The sequence below is a fragment of the Pristiophorus japonicus genome, chromosome 9 (assembly GCF_044704955.1).
Source record: "Pristiophorus japonicus isolate sPriJap1 chromosome 9, sPriJap1.hap1, whole genome shotgun sequence".
Taxonomy (NCBI): Eukaryota; Metazoa; Chordata; class Chondrichthyes; family Pristiophoridae; genus Pristiophorus; species Pristiophorus japonicus.
Window position 1 is genome coordinate 132057398 of NC_091985.1, and position 22028 is coordinate 132079425.

Here is a 22028-nt window from a genome sequence, read left to right on the forward strand (position 1 = left end):
GAGCGGGGCGCTGCCAGTTTGTGCCTCCACTAACTCCCGTGCAATTTTGTGGGAGGCAGTAGCTCCCACCCACCCCAGGGAGAAATCGTTTGCGCCTCCTGGGGGCACTAACTGGAGGCGCAAACGATGCAAATTTCTACCCATTGGTTTTTAAAGAAGACTGTTGTCAGCAGAATGCCAGGATATTGTTAACAGTGCACAAGTTCAGTGGGTGGTAATCAGGCCATGCATACAGCCCCTCCAGAGAACAGTAAACAGCCTGTTTTAATGTAGTGCTTCACCATAGAAATGCTAGATCATTAACTTTTATGTTTTAACTTCTATTAGGTGTAATGATGCAGCAATTCAGTAATGTATTTCTTTTTCTGTATAGTTTTATTACAAATAAGCAACTGCGTTAAACTGAGTTGGCTGAGGTAGATTGAAAGCAGAAACACTATTTTAGCCTCTTTCAATCACATTACCTCATTTGACAGTAGAATATAACAATCAAAATTGGACAAAGACTGTTGTCATTTTTGAGCATTTTTATTTTCTGTCTAATACGATTCACCTCCATTAAATCCTCATCACAGCCTTCTGCCAATACATTTGCTCCTATAGCCTAAGCACCCCTGGGCCAAAGTAAGCTGTGGACTTCTTCATGATGCTGCTAATGCCCAATGGTTGGCCGAATGGAAAGTTTTACCGTAAGATGGGGTCAGATTGGTCTGTCTAACTTTTCCTTGCCAACAAAGTGGTGTGTGTCATCTGGCATTCAATACAGGAGCTTGTGACATTTATCCATTGGGGGGGATTATGGTTTGAATATTTTGGCTCAAGGACTCTGGAAGCTAATCTATAATAATTTAAGATTAGATGATTACAACAGTTTAACTTGATTTTATCAGTCTTCACAGTGAAAGACACAAAAACCATGCCAAAAATTGCTGGTCACGGGAATGTGGGAAGGGAGGACCTTGAGACAATCACTATCACTAGGAGGGTAGTGCTGGACAGGCTAATGGAACTCAAGGTAGACAAGTCCCCTGGTCCTGATGAAACGCATCCCAGGGTATTAAAAGAGATGGCGGAAGTTATAGCAGATGCATTCGTTATAATCTACCAAAATTCTCTGGACTCTGGGGAGGTACCAGCGGATTGGAAAGCAGCTAATGTAACGCCTCTGTTTAAAAAAGGGGGCAGACAAAAGGCAGGTAACTATAGGCCGGTTAGTTTAACATCTGTAGTGGGGAAAATGCTTGAAACTATCATTAAGGAAGAAATAGCGTGACATCTCGATAGGAATAGTGCAATCAAGCTGACGCAGCATGGATTGAAGAAGTGGAAATCATGTTTAACTAATTTACTGGAATTCTTTGAGGATATAACAAGCATGGTGGATAGAGGTGTGCCGATGGATGTGGTGTATTTAGATTTCCAAAAGGCATTCGATAAGGTGCCACACAAAAGGTTATTGCAGGAGATAAAGGTACGCGGAGTCAGAGGAAATGTATTAGCATGGAAAGAGAATTGGCTGGCTAACAGAAAGCAGAGAGTAGGGATAAATGGGTCCTTTTCGGGTTGGAAATCGGTGGTTAGTGGTGTGCCACAGGGATCGGTGCTGGGACCACAACTGTTTACAATATACATAGATGACCTGGAAATGGGGACAGAGTGTAGTGTAACAAGATTTGCAAAGATTAGTGGGAAAGCGAGTTGTGTAGAGGACACATAGAGGCTGCAAAGAGATTTAGATAGGTTAAGCGAATGGGCTAAGGTTTGGCAGATGGAATACAATGTCGGAAAGTGTGAGGTCATCCACCTTGGGGGAAAAAAAACAGTAAAAGGGAATATTATTTGAATGGGGAGAAATTACAACATGCTGCGGTGCAGAGGGACCTGGGGGCCCTTGTGCATGAATCCCAAAAAGTTAGTTTGCAGGTGCAGCAGGTAATCAGGAAGGCGAATGGAATGTTGGCCTTCATTGCAAGAGGTATGGAGTACAAAAGCAGGGAGGTCCTGCTGCAACTGTATAGGGTATTGGTGAGGCCGCACCTGGAGTACTGCGTGCAGTTTTGGTCACCTTACTTAAGGAAGGATATACTAGCTTTTGAGGGGTACAGAGACGATTCACTAGGCTGATTCCGGAGATGAGGGGGTTACCTTATGATAGATTGAGTAGACTGGGTCTTTACTCGTTGGAGTTCAGAAGGATGAGGGGTGATCTTATAGAAACATTTAAAATAATGAAAGGGATAGACAAGATAGAGGCAGAGAGGTTGTTTCCACTGGTCGGGGAGACTAGAACGAGGGGGCACAGCCTCAAAATACGGGGGAGCCAATTTAAAACCGAGTTGAGAAAGAATTTCTTCTCCCAGAGGGTTGTGAATCTGTGGAATTCTCTGCCCAAGGAAGCAGTTGAGGCTAGCTCATTGAATGCATTCAAATCACAGATAGATAGATTTTTAACCAATAAGGGAATTAAGGGTTACGGGGAGCGGGCGGGTAAGTGAAGCTGAGTGCACGGCCAGATCAGCCATGATCTTGTTGAATGGCGGAGCAGGCTCGAGGGGCTAGATGGCCTGCTCCTGTTCTTAATTCTTATGTTCTTATGTTCTTATGTTCTAAGAGTTAATTTAAAGATCTCATTGTTTAAAGAATTTATTTCATACAACTTGCTGGTGAGTGTTGCCTTTATAACCATCAAATTAATCTTCGTAGAAAATACATTTATATCAAAGTTAGCTAAATCTAAACTGAAGCAAAATATTAAATACAGGTACTCAGCAAGCCTTTGCTTCTGTGTCTTGGGAACTGGAATAGTGTTGGTTCAATCAGTGTAAATGGAACAATTTAAATATATAGTCAAGTGTGTGCTGTGGACAGTTGACAAAATGTGAAAGCGGAGTAAATTACTACTTGTAGTATGCTAACTATGCTGTCAACAATGATATGTAATTTCTGCAGTGTCTTCTACAATTTATTCATTTAACAGAACAGTAGAATGTTACTTAGAGTTGTCTTCTTGTTGAGGCTGTTCTCATAAGGCTTTGTCCTGAGCGTCAAAGCTATGAGATATGAGCCTACGTCTAGGAAGAAAACCAAAAATATGTTCTAACTGTGGCAGTAAGCATCTCCAAGAAAAACGATTTAGAAATCAATTAGATTTTTTTTTTTATAAATTAACTATGTTTGAATATATCTGCTACATTTTTTGGTGCCTTTGCAATGTTTTTTCTGATTCCATCCCCCCACCCACTCACCATTTTTCCTATAGTGAATTGTCTGAACAGATGGTTTGTTACACCATATGGCTGAGCGAGCCTGCACATTGAACCATCTCTCAGTGGGTTAATAATACTTCTGCATTGCACTGACAAACACTGCTCTGTTGGTTGTGATTGGTGTAATGATTTATATTATAATTATAAATCCTAATAATTAGCATTTCTTACTGTATTTTATGTGTTGTAAAATATGGTTGTTAGTTTCTTCTGATTTGACCCTGGACAGAGTTTTCTACCTCAACATATTTCAGTTTCATGCAGTATTGTGTTTCAATGTATCCTATATTTATATACATGGGCCCGGATTTTGCGGTGGATAATGACAGTGAACTGTCGGCCTTCGCCGTCATTACCTCTCTGAAACTGACCCTAGTTTCAGGATTTAGCACATGCGCATCTAAAGACGGAAATCTTGAATTTGCAGTCAGTCTCTCACTGCTCTGTCATTGGCTGGAACTGATGAAAAATTTAGCTTTTCTGGGCTAATATTGCTGTTATGATATGTCCAAATGATATGTCCTTACTATACAGTATAAATGCACACGAGGCCCATACTTTAGACAAGGTCACTCTGTGACCATTTATCTTTATTGCCAAGACCTCAAGTGATGAAGGTGGGTGGAGCTTCCCCTTTTATACCCTGAAAGTCCAGGTTAGGAGTGTCTCCCACAAGTTCGCCCCTTGTGGTCAATGTTCTCAAGGTGTATGACTTAGGTCAGCTTATACATGGGTTACAATGATAGTTGAATGCATGACAAATACCCCATTAAATGTTAAACCGTGTTGGAATAGGTGTAACTGGGGTTTTAACAGCATTGACTGCTGAACAATTCTGGCCCTGAAAAACAAATTTCTATATTTGTGGAATGTCAAATTTCTCTGATAAAAATTACAATAACCTTAACCCCATGTATATGTCCCAATCTTTATTTTGCTCTGTAACATTTTATAAAAGTGCAGATAATCAGTGCTCTTCATTTCCTGGTTTGCTGTCTGTGAGAATTCTTCAATATGATTGGCTGGTCACTGCTACACTACGCTAGGAATCCCCTATTCACAGCGCTACAATCAATTACATGTTGAGAAACCCCTAAAGTTTTCACCTCAGAAATCGCAAGATATCTTAGGGAAGCTTTCTTTGAGGTCAGTGGCTATTATTTTTCTAAATTTTAAATCTGGTATAAAGAAGGATTAGAGGTGTATTTGAATGTTACTAGCAATAAAAAGAAATCTAAACCATCAACAGACATTCCACAGCAGGTCAATTAGCATTTCAAATAGAAAGCAACATTAAAGTTTTAGTCTGGTTCAGTTGGAGGGAGGAGAGTAACTTTATCAAGGGGGAAGCACGGCTAATCACTAAAATTAATACCAGCACTATTATCCAGGATAGAAAGTCTGTCTTGTTCATCTGATTGCATACAGTAATTGAAGAGAGTCCCTTAGAGTCCATAGTGCAAAGCTATTTTGTTATAAAGTTCAAGTGACATACTAGTCAAATAAGGTCAAAGAATTGAATAAAATTGAGCTATATGCATTTCCAATCGGGGGGAAGGAGAAGACAGATCTTGAAGTCTTCGTCAATTTGGCATAGAAGAAGGCTGGTTGAAGATCCGGCTTTGCTCCACACCCAAACCCACATAACCCCCCACCCCACCCATTGCATTTCCCATTCCAAGCCACATATATTTTTGTACCTTTATAGATTAGTTTGCTTTATTATTTTTGGTTGTAGGTTATCCATCACTAACAATTAGCAACTTTCTGCTTTTATCCCCTTCTTCTTAGGCGGTCCCTCGTATCGAGGATGACTTCCACACCAAAAAGGGATGAGTTCACAGGTATTTCAATGAAGGACCTGACATTCCAGGTCCTGAACTCCATGTTGAAGGGTGGAAGATGCCTGTGCGTGGATTTTTTTAATGTGTGGTGGCCATTGCACAGCAGCCACCACACGGGCTTGACAGAGCTAGGTCAGGTTCCAGTGGCAAGGATTAACCAGCTCTGCTGCACGGACCTAGTGCGCGCACATATCGCAGTGTGGGCTGGCCCGTGCTGCCCCTGGGCCCTCGCCTCTTCTGGGCCCCGAACTCACTCCTCTTCTGGGCTCCGATCACGCCGCTCTACAATCTCGCGCCGTTCCTTCGCCCCATCCTCGCTGCTCCTCTGTTGCTTGCCGCCTCTCCTGCTGTACCTGTCCACGTTCCAATCAGCGACCTTGATTTTGGTGACGTCCAATCCAATAGTCCTTCTCCAAATCAGCCGCAGGTCAGGGCCATAAAAGGAGCGGAGGTGCAGCGGCCCGGGAGCAGCATGGAGGCATGCCACTTCAGGGAGCAGCACAAGCTGGTGCAGGAGGGCGACAACTTGGAGAAGGGTGACTGGATTGGACGTCACCAAAATTTTATCCCCACAGCTATTACGAGATGTCCTTGCTCAGTGACCCCCATAGCAATCCTCCTCTGTTTTTTTGGTGATTGCTGATGCAGTTTTATCTGTCAAAATTTGAGTTATTTTAAAGTTTAAAAGTTGCATGGCTTGTGGTTATGCTAGCACTCAGCTGGTGCGATGGGTAGTTGCTATGATTTTTCTGAGCTTAACGGATTGGTCTGTAAATGCTTCATTGTAGTGATTGTGTCGAGATTTAGATTAGAAACCAGGGGAAATATAGGCCCAGAAATTGTGGCCTCGCCGGGTCTGTACGAAGTGCACGCACGTGGCCTCGCAAAAGCCGATTCTGAGCGAGCAATGCGCATGCGCATGCGCCGAGCACGGGATTTCCCGCTGTGTCAAGATTCTACGCATCCCTGGGAGAAGGACATCCACGGGGAAAGATTGGGCTATTTGCCCAGCGAATGTCCTTCAAGCTTTTATGTCTGGTAAAAACAGGTGTATAGTCTACTATTACCAACGTAACACTTTTAAAATATATAAAAATTAAATTTAAACACTCATTTTTATATTAAAAACCCTGTCCATTCAGGTAAATTTATTTTTAACCCTATTAAAACACATTTTTTTTTTAATTCCCAAAAATATATATTTTTTCTAAAACATTTAATTACATTTAATTTCAATTAATTTTAAATATGTAAGGTGTTTTATATGCTGTTTTGGTGTTTTAGGGGGTTTTCTCATTGATAGTAATGGGAGCCTGTACAAACAGAGCTCCCATTTTTATCCATGAGAATACTGCATAGGTCCAGGTCCACGTAACTCCAGCATGTACGTACATCTCCCTGTCCGCTGCGCAGCGAACCTAGGCCTCTGATTGGAATCCTATGTCCTCCGGGATCACCAGGTACTTTCGTAGATTTTTTTCGGGTCGGAGGCATTCGTACGAAGGAAGCCTTCGACCGCAATTTTCCCCCCATAGTCTCCTTAGGGTAATGGGGAGGAAAGAAACATTGTAGTAAAATAAAAAGTAACATCATTTGTAAACATCTTGGAGGGCAAATTCATATGGTTTGCACCACACGTTAGCACCACGAGATGGCATTAAAACACCATTGAGAGCTTTAACGCCACCTGATGCCAATTCCAGCGCCGCACGACATGTCGGTCTTGCTGGTAGAGCTGCCGCTGAACGGGATCACCGGAGTCCTCACCATCGCAAAGATCATGACGTCAGTCACTTGACGCCCAATCTCCTAACTTCGTTACAGCCAATGAACCTACCGGCTGGAGAAAACGACAGCAGGTTGAGGTGGTGTGCAGTAGCAGGAAGCCGACTCCAGCGACGCTATTTGAACGGATCATCACCAATCATTCGGACTTGACAGGTTTTTGAAGCTTGAGTGGCTGTGTGCTACTTCCTGCTACTGGAAGAAGGCAGTGAGAAAGACTGGAACATATGTGTAGAGGGAGGAGGAGAGCCATCGGGGCTGTCAACAGGAGGCCTTACCCTTCCACGGTCTTCTGACATCACTTCTCCTACCTTCAGTTAAGCAAGGAGCAGTGTATTAGGAGGTTCCGCTTCACCAAGGAGGTGCTCACAGAGCTCTGCTACCTCCTGCAACCAGACCTCCAGCCTCAGACCAGGACGACCACGTCTCTCCTAGTGGCAGTCAAAGTCATCATAGCCCTCAATTTCTTCGCCAGCAGATCGTTCCAGTCTGCAGCATGAGACATGGTTATCATTTCACAGTTTGACATCCATTGTTGGATCTGAGAGGTCAATGAGGCTCTCTACAGCAGGAGAAGGGAATACATTGGCTTCCCAATCAACAGAGAGAAGCAGAATGAGCGTGCGTGTGGCTTTGCCAGGATAGCGGGCTTCCCGTGGGCCATCAACTGCACCCATTTGCCTTTGTGGGCACTGCATAACAATCCTCAGATCTTCTGTAACCACAAAGGCTACCACTCACTTAATGTGCAGTTGGTGTGTGACCACACACAGCGAATCCTCAACGTCAATGCCCACTATCCTGGCAGCACAATACCTTCATCCTGAGGCAGACCGGTGTGCCAGCACTCTTCCAGCCACCACATCAAGCTCGAGGGTGGCTGCTCGGAGACGAGGGCTATACGCTCTCCACTTGGCTCATGACTCCCTCTTCCCCCCCCCCACATCCCCATCACTCCTGCCCAGCACTCATATAATGAGAGCCATGTTGCCACCAGGGACATCATCGGCCTACTGAAGCAATGGTCCCGCTGCCTTGACCGCTCGGGAGGAGCCCTCCAGTACTTGCCGGAGTGGGTGCCCTATTTCGTGGTGGTCTGCTGCATGCTCCACAACTTGGCTATCATGAGTGTGCAGCCCTTGCCAGCAGGGATTGCGAGGCCACCTCAGGAGGATGACGAGGCAGAGGAGGAAGAGGATGAGGAGGAGGGAGGATGGAGACAGCGAGACAATCAGCCTGCCAGATGAGCTGTCCGTGACCGGCTGATCAGACTTTGATTCTCATCAATGAAACCCCAGATCCCCGCAGCTCACCACATCCCCATCATACAATCCCTGTCTCATGCCATATCACAGCATCCTCCTGGACGCAAAGGTGAAATGAGAGAGACCACAAAATATTCCAAACAAAATTAATAAATGTATCTATAAACATATCACATGGATTGTAATAACTGGAGGAATAAACAAGACTTTTTCAGGCTGGCAGGCTGTAACTAGTGGGGTACCACAAGGATCTGTATTTGGGCCTTAGCTATTTACAATCTATATTAATGACTTAGATGAAGGGACTGAATGTAACATATCCAAGTTTGTGGATGATACAAAGTTAGGTGGGAAAGTAAGCTGTATGTAAGAAGCAAAGAGGCTGCAGAGAGATATTGACAGGTTGACTGAGTGGGCAAGAACATGGTAAATGGAATACAATGTGGGGAAGTGTGAAGTTATCCACTTTGGTTGGAAAAACAAAAAAATTATATTTTTTGAATGGTGAGAGGCTGGGAAATGTTTGCATTCAGAGGGACCTGGGTGTCCTTGCACATGAATCACAGAAAGTTAACCTGCAGGTACAGCAAGCAATTAGGAAAGAAAATAGTATGTTGGCTTTTGTTACAAAGGGATTAGAGTATAAGAGTAGAGAAGTCTTACTTCAATTATGCAGGGCTTTGGTGAAGCCACACCTGGAGTACTGTGTACAGTTCTGGTCTCCCTGTCTAAAGAAAGACGGACTTGACTGGTTCCTGGGATGAGTCATTGTCTTATGAGGACAGATTGAGTAGACTAGACCTATATTTGCTAGAGTTTAGAAGAATGAGAGGTGATCTAATTGAAACATATAAAATTGTTAAAGGGCTTAGAAACATAGAAACATAGGGCCCAAGTTTCCACATGATTTGCTCCTGAGGAGCAACTGGTGGAGAACGGAGTATCTTAGAAATCGCAATTCTCCACATTTAAGTTTTCTGCAGTTCGAGTCATTTAGAACAGTTTCACTTTTGAACAGAATTTTTTTTTCAAAAGGGAGCGTGTCCGGCCACTGACGCCTGATTTGAAAGTTTCCACAGTGAAAACGTACTCCAAACTAACTTAGAATGGAGCAAGTGAAGATTTTTGTAGGCCTGAAAAAACCTTGTCTACACATTAAAAAATCAGACGTAGGTTACAAATTAGGCGTCCGGAACGAGGTGGGGAAGGGAAGTCATTAAATTCTACAATAAATCCTTAGTTATACTTATACAAATAATTACAAAAATTTATAAGCAAAGAAACCATGTTCCTACCTGTGTGAAAGTGCTTCAGGCAGGGAGAATGCTGCAGGAAGCCTCACAAGTTGAGGCAGCCATTCCCGACGGCAGGGGGGGAAAGGCAGGGAGGAGGCAGCCGTTCCCGCGGGGGGGGGAAAGGCAGTGAGGGCCCGACCAACCGACGGCAGCAGCCATTCCCGCCGGCGGAGGGAGGGGAAGGCTGCAGGGAGCCTCAGAAGTTGAGGCAGCCATTCCCGACGGCAGGAGGGGGAGGCCCCCCTGCCGTCGGTTGGGCCCGTCGGGAAACGGCTGCCTCAACTTCTGAGGCTTCCTGCAGCCTTCTCACTGCTGCAAGAAGCCTCAGTGCTGATCATGGAAGGGCAATGTGCTTTTATTAAAAAATGATTAAAAAAATGAACAGCTGCAAAGAACTACAAAAATGGCTGAGTGCCAATGTTTCCTTCACACTGCGCATGCGCGAACGCTCCAACGCGCACGCGCAGGGTTGCCGGCACGAAAAAAACTCATTTAAATGGTACCCACCCCCTCCTACTTACAAAATCGGCGCGAGTAGTAGGCTCTGCCCCCTGGGCGCCACGCCAAGCACACATCGAGCTGCAAAGCGCTCGAGAATAGCGCGTTTTTTTTCAGGCGCCGTTTTTGGCGCGAAAAACGGGCGCCCAGCTCGGAGGGGCGCCTGTTTTGCCGTGTGTGGAAACTTGAGGGCCATAGAAAATAGGTGCAGGAGTAGGCCATTCGGCCCTTTGAGCCTGCATCACCATTCAATAAGATCATGGCTGATCATCCACCTCAGTACCCCTTTCCTGCTTTCTCTCCATACCCCTTGATCCCTTTAGCCGTAAGGGCCATATCCAACTCCCTCTTGAATATATCCAATGAACTGGCATCAACAACACTCTGCGGTAGGGAATTCCACAGGTTAACAACTCTCTGAGCGAAGAAGTTTCTCCTCATCTCAGTCCTAAATTGCTTACCCCTTATCCTTAGACTATGTCCTTGGTTCTGGACTTCCCCAACATCGGAAACATTCTTCCTGTATCTAACCTGTCCAGTCCCGTCAGAATTTTATATGTTTCTATGAGATCCCCTCTCATCCTTCTAAACTCCAGTGAATACAGGCCCAGTCGATCCAGTCTCTCCTCATATGTCAGTCCAGCCATCCCGGGAACCAGTCTCGTGAACCTTCGCTGCACTCCTTCAATAGCAAGAACGTCCTTCCTCAGATTAGGAGACCAAAACTGAACAAAATATTCCAGGTGAGGCCTCACTAAGGCCCTGTACAACTGCAGTAAGATCTCCCTGCTCCTATACTCAAATCCCCTAGCTATGAAGGCCAACATACCATTTGCCGCCTTCACCGCCTGCTGTACCTGCATGCCAACTTTCAATGACTGATGTACCATGACACCCAGGTCTCGTTGCACCTCCCTTTTTCCTAATCTGCTGCCATTCAGATAAAATTCTGCCTTCATGTTTTTGCCACCAAAGTGGATAACCTCACATCTATCCACATTATACTGCAACTGCCACTCGTTTGTCCACTCACCTAACCTGTCCAAGTCACCCTGCAGCCTTTTAGCATCCTCCTCACAGCTTTCACTGCCACTCAGCTTGGTGTCATCTGCAAACTTGGAGATATTACACTCAATTCCTTCATCCAAATCATTCATGTATATTGTAAAGAGCTGGGGTCCCAGCACTGAGCCCTGAGGCGCCCCACTGCCTGCCATTCTGAAAAGGACCCGTTTATCCCGACTCTCTGCTTCCTATCTGCCAACCAGTTCTCTATCCACATCAGTACATTTCCCCCAATACCATGTGCTTTAATTTTGCATGCCAATCTCTTGTGTGGGACCTTGTCAAAAGCCTTTTGAAAGTCCAAATACACCACATCCACTGGTTCTCCCTTGTCCACGCTACCAGTTACATTCTCAAAAAAATTCTAGAAGATTTGTCAAGCAGGATTTCCCTTTCATAAATCCATGCTGACTTGGACCAATCCCGTCACTGCTTTCCAAATGTGCTGCTATTTCATCTTTATTAATTGACAGGGTTAATGCTGAGAAAGTGTTTCCCCTGGCTGGGGAATCTAGAACATGGTGTCACAGACTCAGAATAAGGGGTCGGCCATTTAGGACTGAGATGACGAGAAATTTCTTCACTCAAAAGGTGGTGAATCTTTGGAATTCTCTACCCCAGAGGGTTGTGGATGCTCAGTCGTTGAGTATATTCAAGACAGAGGTCGATAAATTTTTGGGAATCAAGGATATAGGGATAGTGTGAGAAGGTGGTGTTGAGGTAGAAGATCAGCCATGATCTTACTGAATGGTGGAGAAGACTCAAAGGGCTAAATGGCCTACTCCAGCTCCTATTTCTTATGTTCTTATGTAACTAATGACTCTAGTGCCTGCCATAGTTGAATAGCAAGGTGTGAGTGTTGCGAGGTAGAGATTGTTGGTGGGTGAGTGCTGGGCTTTGGTGCATCAAGCCGTGTGTAAAATTTGTGGTACAGATGGTGGTATGTAGCATTTGTTAAAGCCTTCACTCATCCTGACCACCCATGTGAGATCATTAAACTTCATCCTGCACTAGGTGTAGGTCCTGGGGACTACAGTGCTGCCCGTGATGTGGTGTGCCACCTCCCTCCACATAGTCCAGCAGACTTGTGGCGAGGTCCACCTGTACAGGACCGCCCGCCTTCGCTCCACTGCTAAAACCAATGCCTCCGAAGCTTAATCAGAAAACCTCCGGACTCTCCCTGGGGCGGCGATCTGCCATCAGAATTTGTAAATAAGGGCTACTTCTCCTTGTCCTCCTTCTTATGGTTGTTGAAGGAGCTGCACACCCAGCAATGCTGAGAATGAGGTGCTGCAGCATCAATAAACCTCCCCTTTATGTTGTGAAAAAAACCTGTGACAATCATTACTTGCATTTAGACTGCCCCTGATATTGGTCCATCTTTGAACCAATGAGCTTGAGCTTTTAGATGAGAATCATGACTGCAGTCATTTTAATGAGGAGTGAGGACAAATTTTGCATGCAGCCTAGATGATTTTCAGGTTGCACTACTTAATCATTTTTGGTCTAAGCACTGCCGATTTCTTGGCTATAATGAATTTCTAGCTCAAATTTTATTGCACCAATACTGGCAAGAAAAGAACCTGGCCAGGAAATTGGATCACACAACATTTGTTTTCAGGTGGAAAAATAGGCGCTGAAGGGTCCAATATGGCATTCACCTGCTCATTCAGCACCAGAGCAGAAAAATCTAGGCCGACATTCCAGCGCAGTATTAAGGGAGTGCTGCACTGTTGGAGGTGCTGTCTTTCGAATGAGACATTAAACCGAGGCCCCATCTGTTCCCTCAGGTGGATGTAAAAGATCCCATGGGATTATTTTGAAGAAGAGCAAGTGAGTTATCTCCATGTCCTGGCCAATATTTATCCCTCAACCAACATCACCAAAAAACAGATCATCTGGTCATTATCACATTGCTATGTGTGGGAGTTTGCTGTGCGCAAATTGGCTGCCATGTTTCCTACGTTACAACAGTGATTACACTTCAAAAGCACTTCATTAGCTGTAAAGCGCTTTGGGATGTCCAGTGGTCATGAAAGGCACTATATAAATGCAAGTCTTTCTTTCTTTCAGCATGTACCACAAACCATATTGATTAGCGTGATGTAGTCCGAAATTAGCCCATTAGAAACTCAAATCAGGGACGAACATCCTTTTCAGGCCTCTTTACGAAATTCTTTCCCGACTGACCGCAGCATACACCATGTTTGCTACAGTTAGTTTTCTGACTCAAACAAAAAGTTGCCAAACCAGCAGTCCTTAAAGGGATGGCTGGAGGCTACCACCAAAAAGGTGAATACTTACCTGAATGCAGACCCAAAGCCTCCTGGCTCCACATTAAAACTGCAGACTGCTGTTGGCCATTGCTCACCTTCCTTGCCGGTCTCCTCTTCCATTCCCATCCCACTTCAGACTCACTGTGGGCCTGGTGTCTCTACTGGCAAACTTTTCTCTTTTCCAGGATGATTGTATGGCTTTTTGCGGCGCGATTGGCCGCCCCAGCACACCGGTCCCCTCCTGATGATGCAGGAGGACCAAATTTGCATGATCCCTTTGCACATCAGTTTTGGGCAGCCATTGGGTTCGCACCTGAAGTCAAGTATGAACCAGTTTCAAGGGCTGCGATTTTGCTGACCATGGCAGGCGACATCGGTAGCAGGTCCCAACCCCACTGCTGTCTCCGAAATGAATTTTCTTGATTGGGCTTGTTAAACCCGCCCAACGTGTTTGCTGACCAATTAGAGGAAGTGTGTCTAGTGATGTCATTTGATAATGCAACATCAGCCGGTTTCCTTAAATGGATCATGGCCAACTTTACTTGACATGTGTGCTGTCAATGTTCTACAGCATTGAGGTGTTGTAAACACTGACCAGCACTGCACAGAGATGCAGGGCTGCACGCAGGCTCCCCCACGACAAGCATATGGAGGGAGGCACAGCATGCAAGGAGGTTTCTCTTTCATAAGAACATAAGAACTAGGAGCAGGAGTCGGCCATACGGCCCCTTGAGCCTGCTTCGCCATTTAATACGATGATGACTGATCCGATCATAGACTCTGGTCCACTTCTCTGCCCGCTCCCCATAGTCCCTTATTCCCTTATCGGTTAAGAAATTGTCTATCTCTGTCTTAAATGTATTCAATGACCCAGCTCCCACAGCTCTCTGAGGCAGCGAATTCCACAGATTTACAACCCTCAGAGAAGAAATTCCTCATCGTCTCAGTTTTAAATGGGTGGTCCTTTATTCTAAGATTATGCCCCCTAGTTCTAGTCTCCCCTATCAGTGGAAACATCCTCTCTGCATCCACCTTGTCAAGCCCCCTGATAACCTTATACGTTTCGATACGATCACCTCTCATTCTTATGAATTCCAATGAGTAGAGGCCCAACCTACTCAACCTTTCCTCATAAGTCATGCACCTCATCTCTGGAATCAACCTAGTAAACCTTTCCTGAATTGTCTCCAAAGCAAGTATATTCTTCCTTAAATATGGAAACCAAAACTACACGTAGTATTCCAAGTGTGGCCTCATCAATACCCTGTATAACTGTAGCAAGACTTCCCTGCTTTTATACTCCATCCCCTTTGCAATAAAAGCCAAGATTCCATTTGCCTTCCTGATCACTTGCTGTACCTGTATACTAACCTTTTGTGTTTCATGTACCAAAACCCCCAGTCCCCCTAACTGCAGCACTTTTTTTTGCAATTTTTCTCCATTTAAATAATAACTTGCTCTAGATTTTTTTCTGCCAAAGTGAATAACCTCACACTTGCCAACATTATACTCCATTTGCCAAATTTTTGCCCGCTCACTTGGCCTGTCTATGTCCTTTTGCAGATTTTTTGTGTCCTCCTCACACATTGCTTTTCCTCCCATCTTTGTATCATCAGCAAACTTGGTTACGTTACTTTCAGTCCCTTCATCCAAATCGTTAATATAGATTGTAAATAGTTGGGGTCCTAGCACTGATCCCTGCGGCACCCCACTAGTTACTGATTGCCAACCCAAGAATGAACCATTTATCCCAACTTTCTGTTTTCTGTTAGTTAGCCAATCCTCTATCCATGCTAATATATTACCTCCAACCCCGTGAACTTTTATCTTGTGCAGTAACCTTTTATGTGGCACCTTGTCAAATGCTTTCTGGAAGTCCAAATACACCACATCAATTGGCTCCCCTTTATCCACCCTGTTCGTTACATCCTCAAAGAATTCCAGCAAATTTGTCAAACATGACTTCCCCTTCATAAATCCATGCTGACTCTGCCTGATTGAATTATGCTTTTCCAAATGTCCTGCTACTGCTTCTTTAATAATGGACTCTAACATTTTCCCAACCACAGATGTTAGGCTAACTGGTCTATAGTTTCCTGCTTTTTGTCTGCCTCCTTTTTTAAATAGGGGCGTTACATTTGCAGTTTTCCAATCTGCTGGGACCTCCCCAGAATCCAGGGAATTTTGGTAAATTACAACCCGTGGCCGGAAGAGACCTCCCCAGAAGATCAACACAGCCTGGTTGCACATTGCACAGAAGGACACAGCAGGGATGTCGTCAGGAGGATCTGGTGCAGTGCCACAAACATTTCAATGATCTCAGTAGATCATGAAACATACTACAAAGCCACATTCAACCTCATCCTGCTGTGCTTCTTATCACATCCCATCACTCTGCCTTCCCTACCCTACTCCTACACATCCTTACTCACGTCAACTTGCCTTGCAAATCCACCCATACCTCTCTATCTATATTATCACATCCCCATCGCACTAGCCACCCCTCACACTCACCCTTATCCTAGTGCAATCATACTAACTAACAACACACAAGGGTAGCCTCTTGGGTGTTTTATGCAACGTTCATGTAAAGTATCTGCTAATGTGGTGTGAAACATTGAGACCTTTATTTTCAACGCTTTCCGGTCTTGGACAAATTTGTGCGCCCCTTTGGAAGTGGCTTAGTGAATTGCAGTGAATGGTGAGACATAACGGTACCCCCTGCAATGGTGATAAATGTGAAAGGAATTGCTTGGGCATTGTAGGGATGGTGTTGGTGTGGGTGGTGCGAACCTGGTGCATCATATGGCAGCCAGGGTGTACAGCGCTAAGTGAAATAAATCTGGCCATGGTGAGGCCATCCCTGGCCTCCCAGGCAGCAATGTGGTTAAGTGCTGATGCCCTCTGTCCTGTGCAGCATCAGGTGATTGCGGAGAAGGTTGGTGGTGGTGTTGGTGCTGCTGGTATTGGGGCTGATCATGGTGGGATTCTGAGGACCAAGGTAAGAGAGTATAAAGGGCACTCATGTTGATGTAGATGGCAGGTGAAGTAGAGATGACGGAAGCGATCTGTCAATGGTGAGAGAGGTAATGAGGTCAGACAGGATGGAGACTTGCATAAAGACTTGCAGCATGGTGAATTTGTTGTGGAAATGCAGTGAGGAAGAGTTTATGGCTGAGGGGGGTAAGATATTTCTAAGGTAGGAGCTTTTACTGTACATTTGAAGCTGTCAACTCAACAGCTGATTCAATGGCCACTGGACTCCCGCCTCAGCTTGACAGACGTGGTCCACGACCAGCGTGGACCGTGTGGGCGAGTTAACAAATGCAAAAGGTGGGCTGAAATTCATTCCTAGGTCGCTCTAAACAAGTCACTAATTACCTGAATTGGGCCTGCCGTTGCATGTCAGGTCTGGTAGCACTGACAGACCCGATTTCGAGGAAAGGCGCGTGGTGGCAGATTCACAGTGGGCTCCTGATCCATTGGGGAAATAAAACACTTTCCCATCCGACCTGCCACCAATTGTGCCCGCTGACCCCCCTGGAAAATCCAGCCCGAGGTCTCTGTTTTTAATCCTGCAGGAGTCACTACAACAAATGCTAAACCATTGGATATGGCAGATCTTCAGTAGTCTCGTTCTAATCGGTTAACTGTATATTGATAAATCAGGGTCTATGACTGAGGAATCATGTACAAAATGTGACAAGCTGCAAGGTTATTTCTTTAGTTAGCCCTCCCTCACCCCAACCATTTCTCCCCCCCCCCTCCCCCTCTGTCTTAAGTCCACTTGTGCAACACACCATTTGCTGGCTGAAAGGCCAATCAAGTGACCTATTCCCAGAACCGGCCAGTAAAACATGTTTTAAACTGTGCAAGTTGACTTGGCAGCTGACTGCCTCCCATCACTCACTTTCGAGAATTTTCTTACTGCCTTCACTCACTCGAGGTGAATTGAAGATGCACCCCCATATCCTGCCATTCTGTAACATGCATATGAGTACATGAATGTGGTGCACCATTTGAGAGTCTTAGAGTTTTTTTTCGGTGGCAGAAGGGTTTGTGTGAATTTCTGCACTCAAGGTGAGCGATGTCAATGCTGAGCAAGGGAACCCTTTATTACTTGTCACCCAGGGTCAGCATCAAGCACTTAGATAAAATCTGGATCAGCCAAACTCCGTTTACTCATTCTCAAAAATGTATCTTAACCCCCATCTCGGAAATATACCCTAACTGCACCAGTGTGATTCTTCCACTTCACACATTAGCCATCCTTATGATTCTCCGAGCGAGATTGCTGTATAGTGCTGAACTATGGACAGTTCTGTGATGGTTTGAGACTATCTAAGCTTATTTCACACTTACAGGCAGCTGAAAAACAGCCTCTATCCCAACATTCTAGTTTGGATTTGACTGCAAGTTCTAGAAATGAAAGGACAGTAATCTACTGTGCCATTCAAACACCTGTTGGGGTTATTATTGGAACATAGACAGCTTTTGAAATAACTTTGCCAAACTGTTTTAATTAACATCAACAGCAGAAGAAAAAAATCTGCTATGTGCAATAAATTGGGATTGAGAAAAAAGCTTCTTGGACATGCATGTGGACAAGTCTGTGACACAGTTCATGATCACATCAGCAAGTGGCCTGTAGTGGAAGAAATCTTTTCTGTATCAAAGGAAATAGTTGTTACCATGTTTGTTTGTTTTTTATTGCAGAATGAATGAAGAACAAATAGCAACAGTTTGCTTATCTGTTTTGAAAGCTCTAGCATATCTTCATTCTCAGGGGGTTATCCACAGGGATATAAAGAGCGACTCTATACTTCTCACCAGTGATGGGAGGGTAAGCAATATTGTTTGTAGTTTCCCTCGCACTACTAGATCTGTACGGTTTATAACATAGTAAGATAGCTGTGCATAATTAATAGAATTTTAGTATCTTTAATAAACAGTGAGCAACCACAGAAATCCTTTCCACTTTTACTCCTAATATTTATATTTAAACCTGTTTGACTTTAAAAAAAAATATTGAGGGTGGTGATAAATGGTATTTTACACAGGAAAATGATTTTACTGTTTTATGTTTATTTTTTAGATTAAATTGTCAGATTTTGGGTTTTGTGCTCAAGTGTCAAAAGAAGTGCCCAGGAGGAAGTCACTGGTTGGAACGCCATACTGGATGGCACCAGAGGTCATCTCTAGATTACCTTATGGAACCGAAGTAAGGATAAGGAGGCCTGGGGTTGTGCAACATATTTCCATGTGAAACAAGACTTACTGGTCTCTGAATTATAAATTCATAGAATCATAGAAAGATACAGTAAAGAAGGCCATTTGGCTCATCAAGCCTATTTACATATTTAATTGCTTGCATCACAATGGCTTGTTAAACTCTTAATTCCATCCAAACTATTGCTACAATACTTCAGTGGCTGTAATTGACATATTAGGTTATTGTTATGTATTTTGATGAGCAAAATTAAATTATTATTTTTCAGGTGGATATATGGTCTCTTGGTGTTATGGTAATAGAAATGGTGGATGGAGAACCACCCTACTTTAATGAGCCGCCTCTTCAGGCCATGAGGAGAATACGAGATAATCTTCCTCCAAGATTAAAAGATATACACAAGGTATAATTCTCAAACTATATCTTTCAAAATATTTCATAGTATTTATTATTCAACATATAGGTGTCGATTTTAACCTGAAGCGGGTTATGGGCAGACATGGCGAATGCACAACATATTCACTGGCTAGATTTCAGGTCCTGGATATTTTAACTTCCAGACGTCATTTAAATTTGACTGACACATTTCCCGCCTGGTTGTGGCTGGAACTGAAAGCCTACCCACTTTCTGGACATAATTTCCAGCAGGCCTCCGAAGGCCTGTTTACAGCAGGAATACAACAACAACAACTTGTATTTATATAACACCTTTAACGTAGTAAAACATCCCAAGGGGCTTTACAGGAGTGTTATAAGGCAAAAGAATAAATTTGACACCAAGCCAGATAAGAAGAAATTATGGCAGATGACCAAAGGCTTGGTCAAAGAGGTAGGTTTTATGGAGGATAGAGAGGTGGAGAGGTTTAAGGAGGGAATTAAAGAGCTTAGGGCCTAGGCAGCTGAAGGCATGGCCACCGATGGTTGAGCAGTTATAATCAGTGATGTTCAATAGGGCAGAATTTGAGGAGCGTAAATATCTTAGGGGGTTGTGAGGCTGGAGGAGATTACAGAGATAAGGAGGGGCGAGGCCATGGAGGGAGGCGTTGCTTAACCGGGAGCCATCGTAGGTCAGCAAGCACAGAGGTGATGGGTGAGCAGTACTGTAACGGCTGTCTTACTCTTTTCGCTTCGTTGCTTTAAACATCGAATTACACGCACACACTCAGTTGTAGCAAAGGCCGGGTCGGATCTTTTATTCAGACATTCATACTAAACAAACTCTGCTTGCAAAGGCAGCTCTCCAAGAAGTGACACACCTTTCGAGATTCCAGTGTCTCTGGTGTCCAGTGTTGTGTGTGTGACAAAAACCAGTTCCATCTCTTATACCTAAAAAGCCTTTGAACTCTTATTTCTTTACATTTAGGCAATCACGGCTAACTGCTTTCTGAATCGTTTTAACATACAGACAATGTCATCAAATAGTAACAAAGTACACTCGAATACAGACAATGTCATGAATTACTATTACTATTCACATAGTAACAAGTTACACTCAAATAATTAACATGCAGACGATGTGAATTACTGTAAACAATCAGGTGATCGGCATGCATAAATAATATCGACGATACATACAAATACTTAACATACAGGTGACCAGCACTCATTTCAATGGCTAAAAGGCACCGTACAATCTAGCAGCTTGTTTTAATCCAATCTTGAATCTTCCAACTTTTAACCCTTTCGATCCCCAGACCGCGCCGAGGCGAAGAGTTTCAGAAATGCGGGCTTGTGCTCCCATGTTCCCCCACTTCTTCTCTTTGCCTCTCTGCAGATCTTATCTGGATAACATTTGTATGGCCATTTGGGCTCCTTCATCAGCATTCTCCAATTGTAGTCCTTGTTTTCGAACACGCCATCCATAATAAATGTCCACAGTTGCTTGATTCAAACTCTGTAGCTGTTGAAATCTTGAACTCCATTTCCGCATTTCCTTCTTCCAAACAGCAGCACAATTAGGGTTAAAGTAGGGTTGCTGCAGACTCAGATTCTCAGGGTGCCATTTTAAAGTCTGTTGGTCTGTCATCACCATAGCCATTTTCGCTTAAAGGTCAGCTTTCAATTTTTGATATTTTCGACTGAATTCCATGCTGTTTACATTCAGAAATGTAAACTCTCAATCGGTGTCTTCAATCAAGTCTGTTGCCCTCTGCACAGGATTTAACAATATTTCCTCTGCTTTATAGGAGAATTGTAACAACATAGAGTAAAGGATGACGGAAATGCTGAATAGTCAGTCGAGAGACCCAGTCCTTCTCTCAGTTCACCCTTCGGAACTGTTGTCATTTCCTCTCTCAACATTTGCAATGCTCCAACTCCTATTTCGCATCCTTTAAGATCGTGTTTATAACTCCCACATTTGAGCTTTTCACTGAACATCTCATCAGTTCTGAGACAGCCCAATCCTACAGAAACTTTAAATGCTTCTGAACAAGCTTCTCCCACTGCTTTCATCTCTGACTGTTCAGTAACTGATCCTCGTGCATCTGGGGTGCTGGGGTACTGTCTCTGAAGAGAGGAATCCCCTTCCTCCAGGAGCACCTCAACCTTCATTTGTCCGACAGACCCTATGTCAATTACCCGCTGCCCTTCCATACAAGTCTCGATAAGGGTATGGCCATCCCTATCCTGAAGTAAGGGTCCGAAAGAAACAACATGTGGTAAAGGTGCGACATCCCTATAGGAATCCTCCCTCACCTGCGGAATATACCCCTGACCTCATCAACTGAACCGAGGTATCATCCCTGTCTGTGGCTCTAGCTTCTCTTTTCTGATTCTTCAACTTTTCTTTTAACTTTTCTAATTCTTTAGTCAGTCTATCCCTGTCCTCTATCAACTGACGGGTCGGGATCCAAGCACCACCTGGTCCTACTCCTTTTACGCGACTCCTCGCGGGATTCATCCACTCAGGCCCTTCTACCTTCCATCACTGTAACCCCTGTCTCACTTCCATGACTGAAATTCCTGCAGCTGTTTGATACAAGCTTTCTACCCTTGCCAACCATTTATCAAAACTCTCGTCCCCACTCCAGGCATCTACTTCCAGAACTACTGAAGAGGGATCAAAATGATCTCTCTATGTGTATCATCGTCATCATCATCGGCAGTCCCTCGGAATTGAGGAAGACTTGCTTCCACTCCTGAAGTGAGTTCTTTGGTGGCTGAACAGTCCAATATGAGAGCCACAGACTCTGTCACAGGTGGGACAATAGTCGTTGAGGGAAAGGGTGGTTGGGACTGGTTTGCCGCACGCTCTTTCCGCTGTCTGCGCTTGGTTTCTGCATGCTCTCGCCGTTGAGACTCGAGGTGCTCAGCGCCCTCTCGGATGCACTTCCTCCACTTAGGGCGGTCTTGGGCTAGGAATTCCCAGGTATCAGTGGGGATGTCGCACTTTATCAGGGAGGCTTTGAGGGTGTCCTTGTAGCGTTTCCGCTGTCTACCTTTGGCTCGTTTGCCATGAGGGAGCTCCGAGTAGAGCACTTGCTTTGGGAGTCTTGTGTCTGG

At 44.4% G+C, this 22028-nt stretch overlaps 1 protein-coding gene across 3 annotated transcripts in view; it reads left to right on the top strand.

The window, feature by feature from the left end:
- LOC139273233 (serine/threonine-protein kinase PAK 5-like) overlaps nt 1–22028 on the top strand; it is a 365900-nt gene that overhangs the window by 323311 nt on the left and 20561 nt on the right. For all 3 annotated transcript variants that reach the window (XM_070889858.1, XM_070889859.1, XM_070889860.1), the window contains 3 exons: nt 18011–18137; nt 18390–18515; nt 18793–18927. In XM_070889858.1, coding sequence (XP_070745959.1) covers nt 18011–18137; nt 18390–18515; nt 18793–18927 — 388 coding nt within the window. The remainder of the gene's footprint in view (nt 1–18010; nt 18138–18389; nt 18516–18792; nt 18928–22028) is intronic.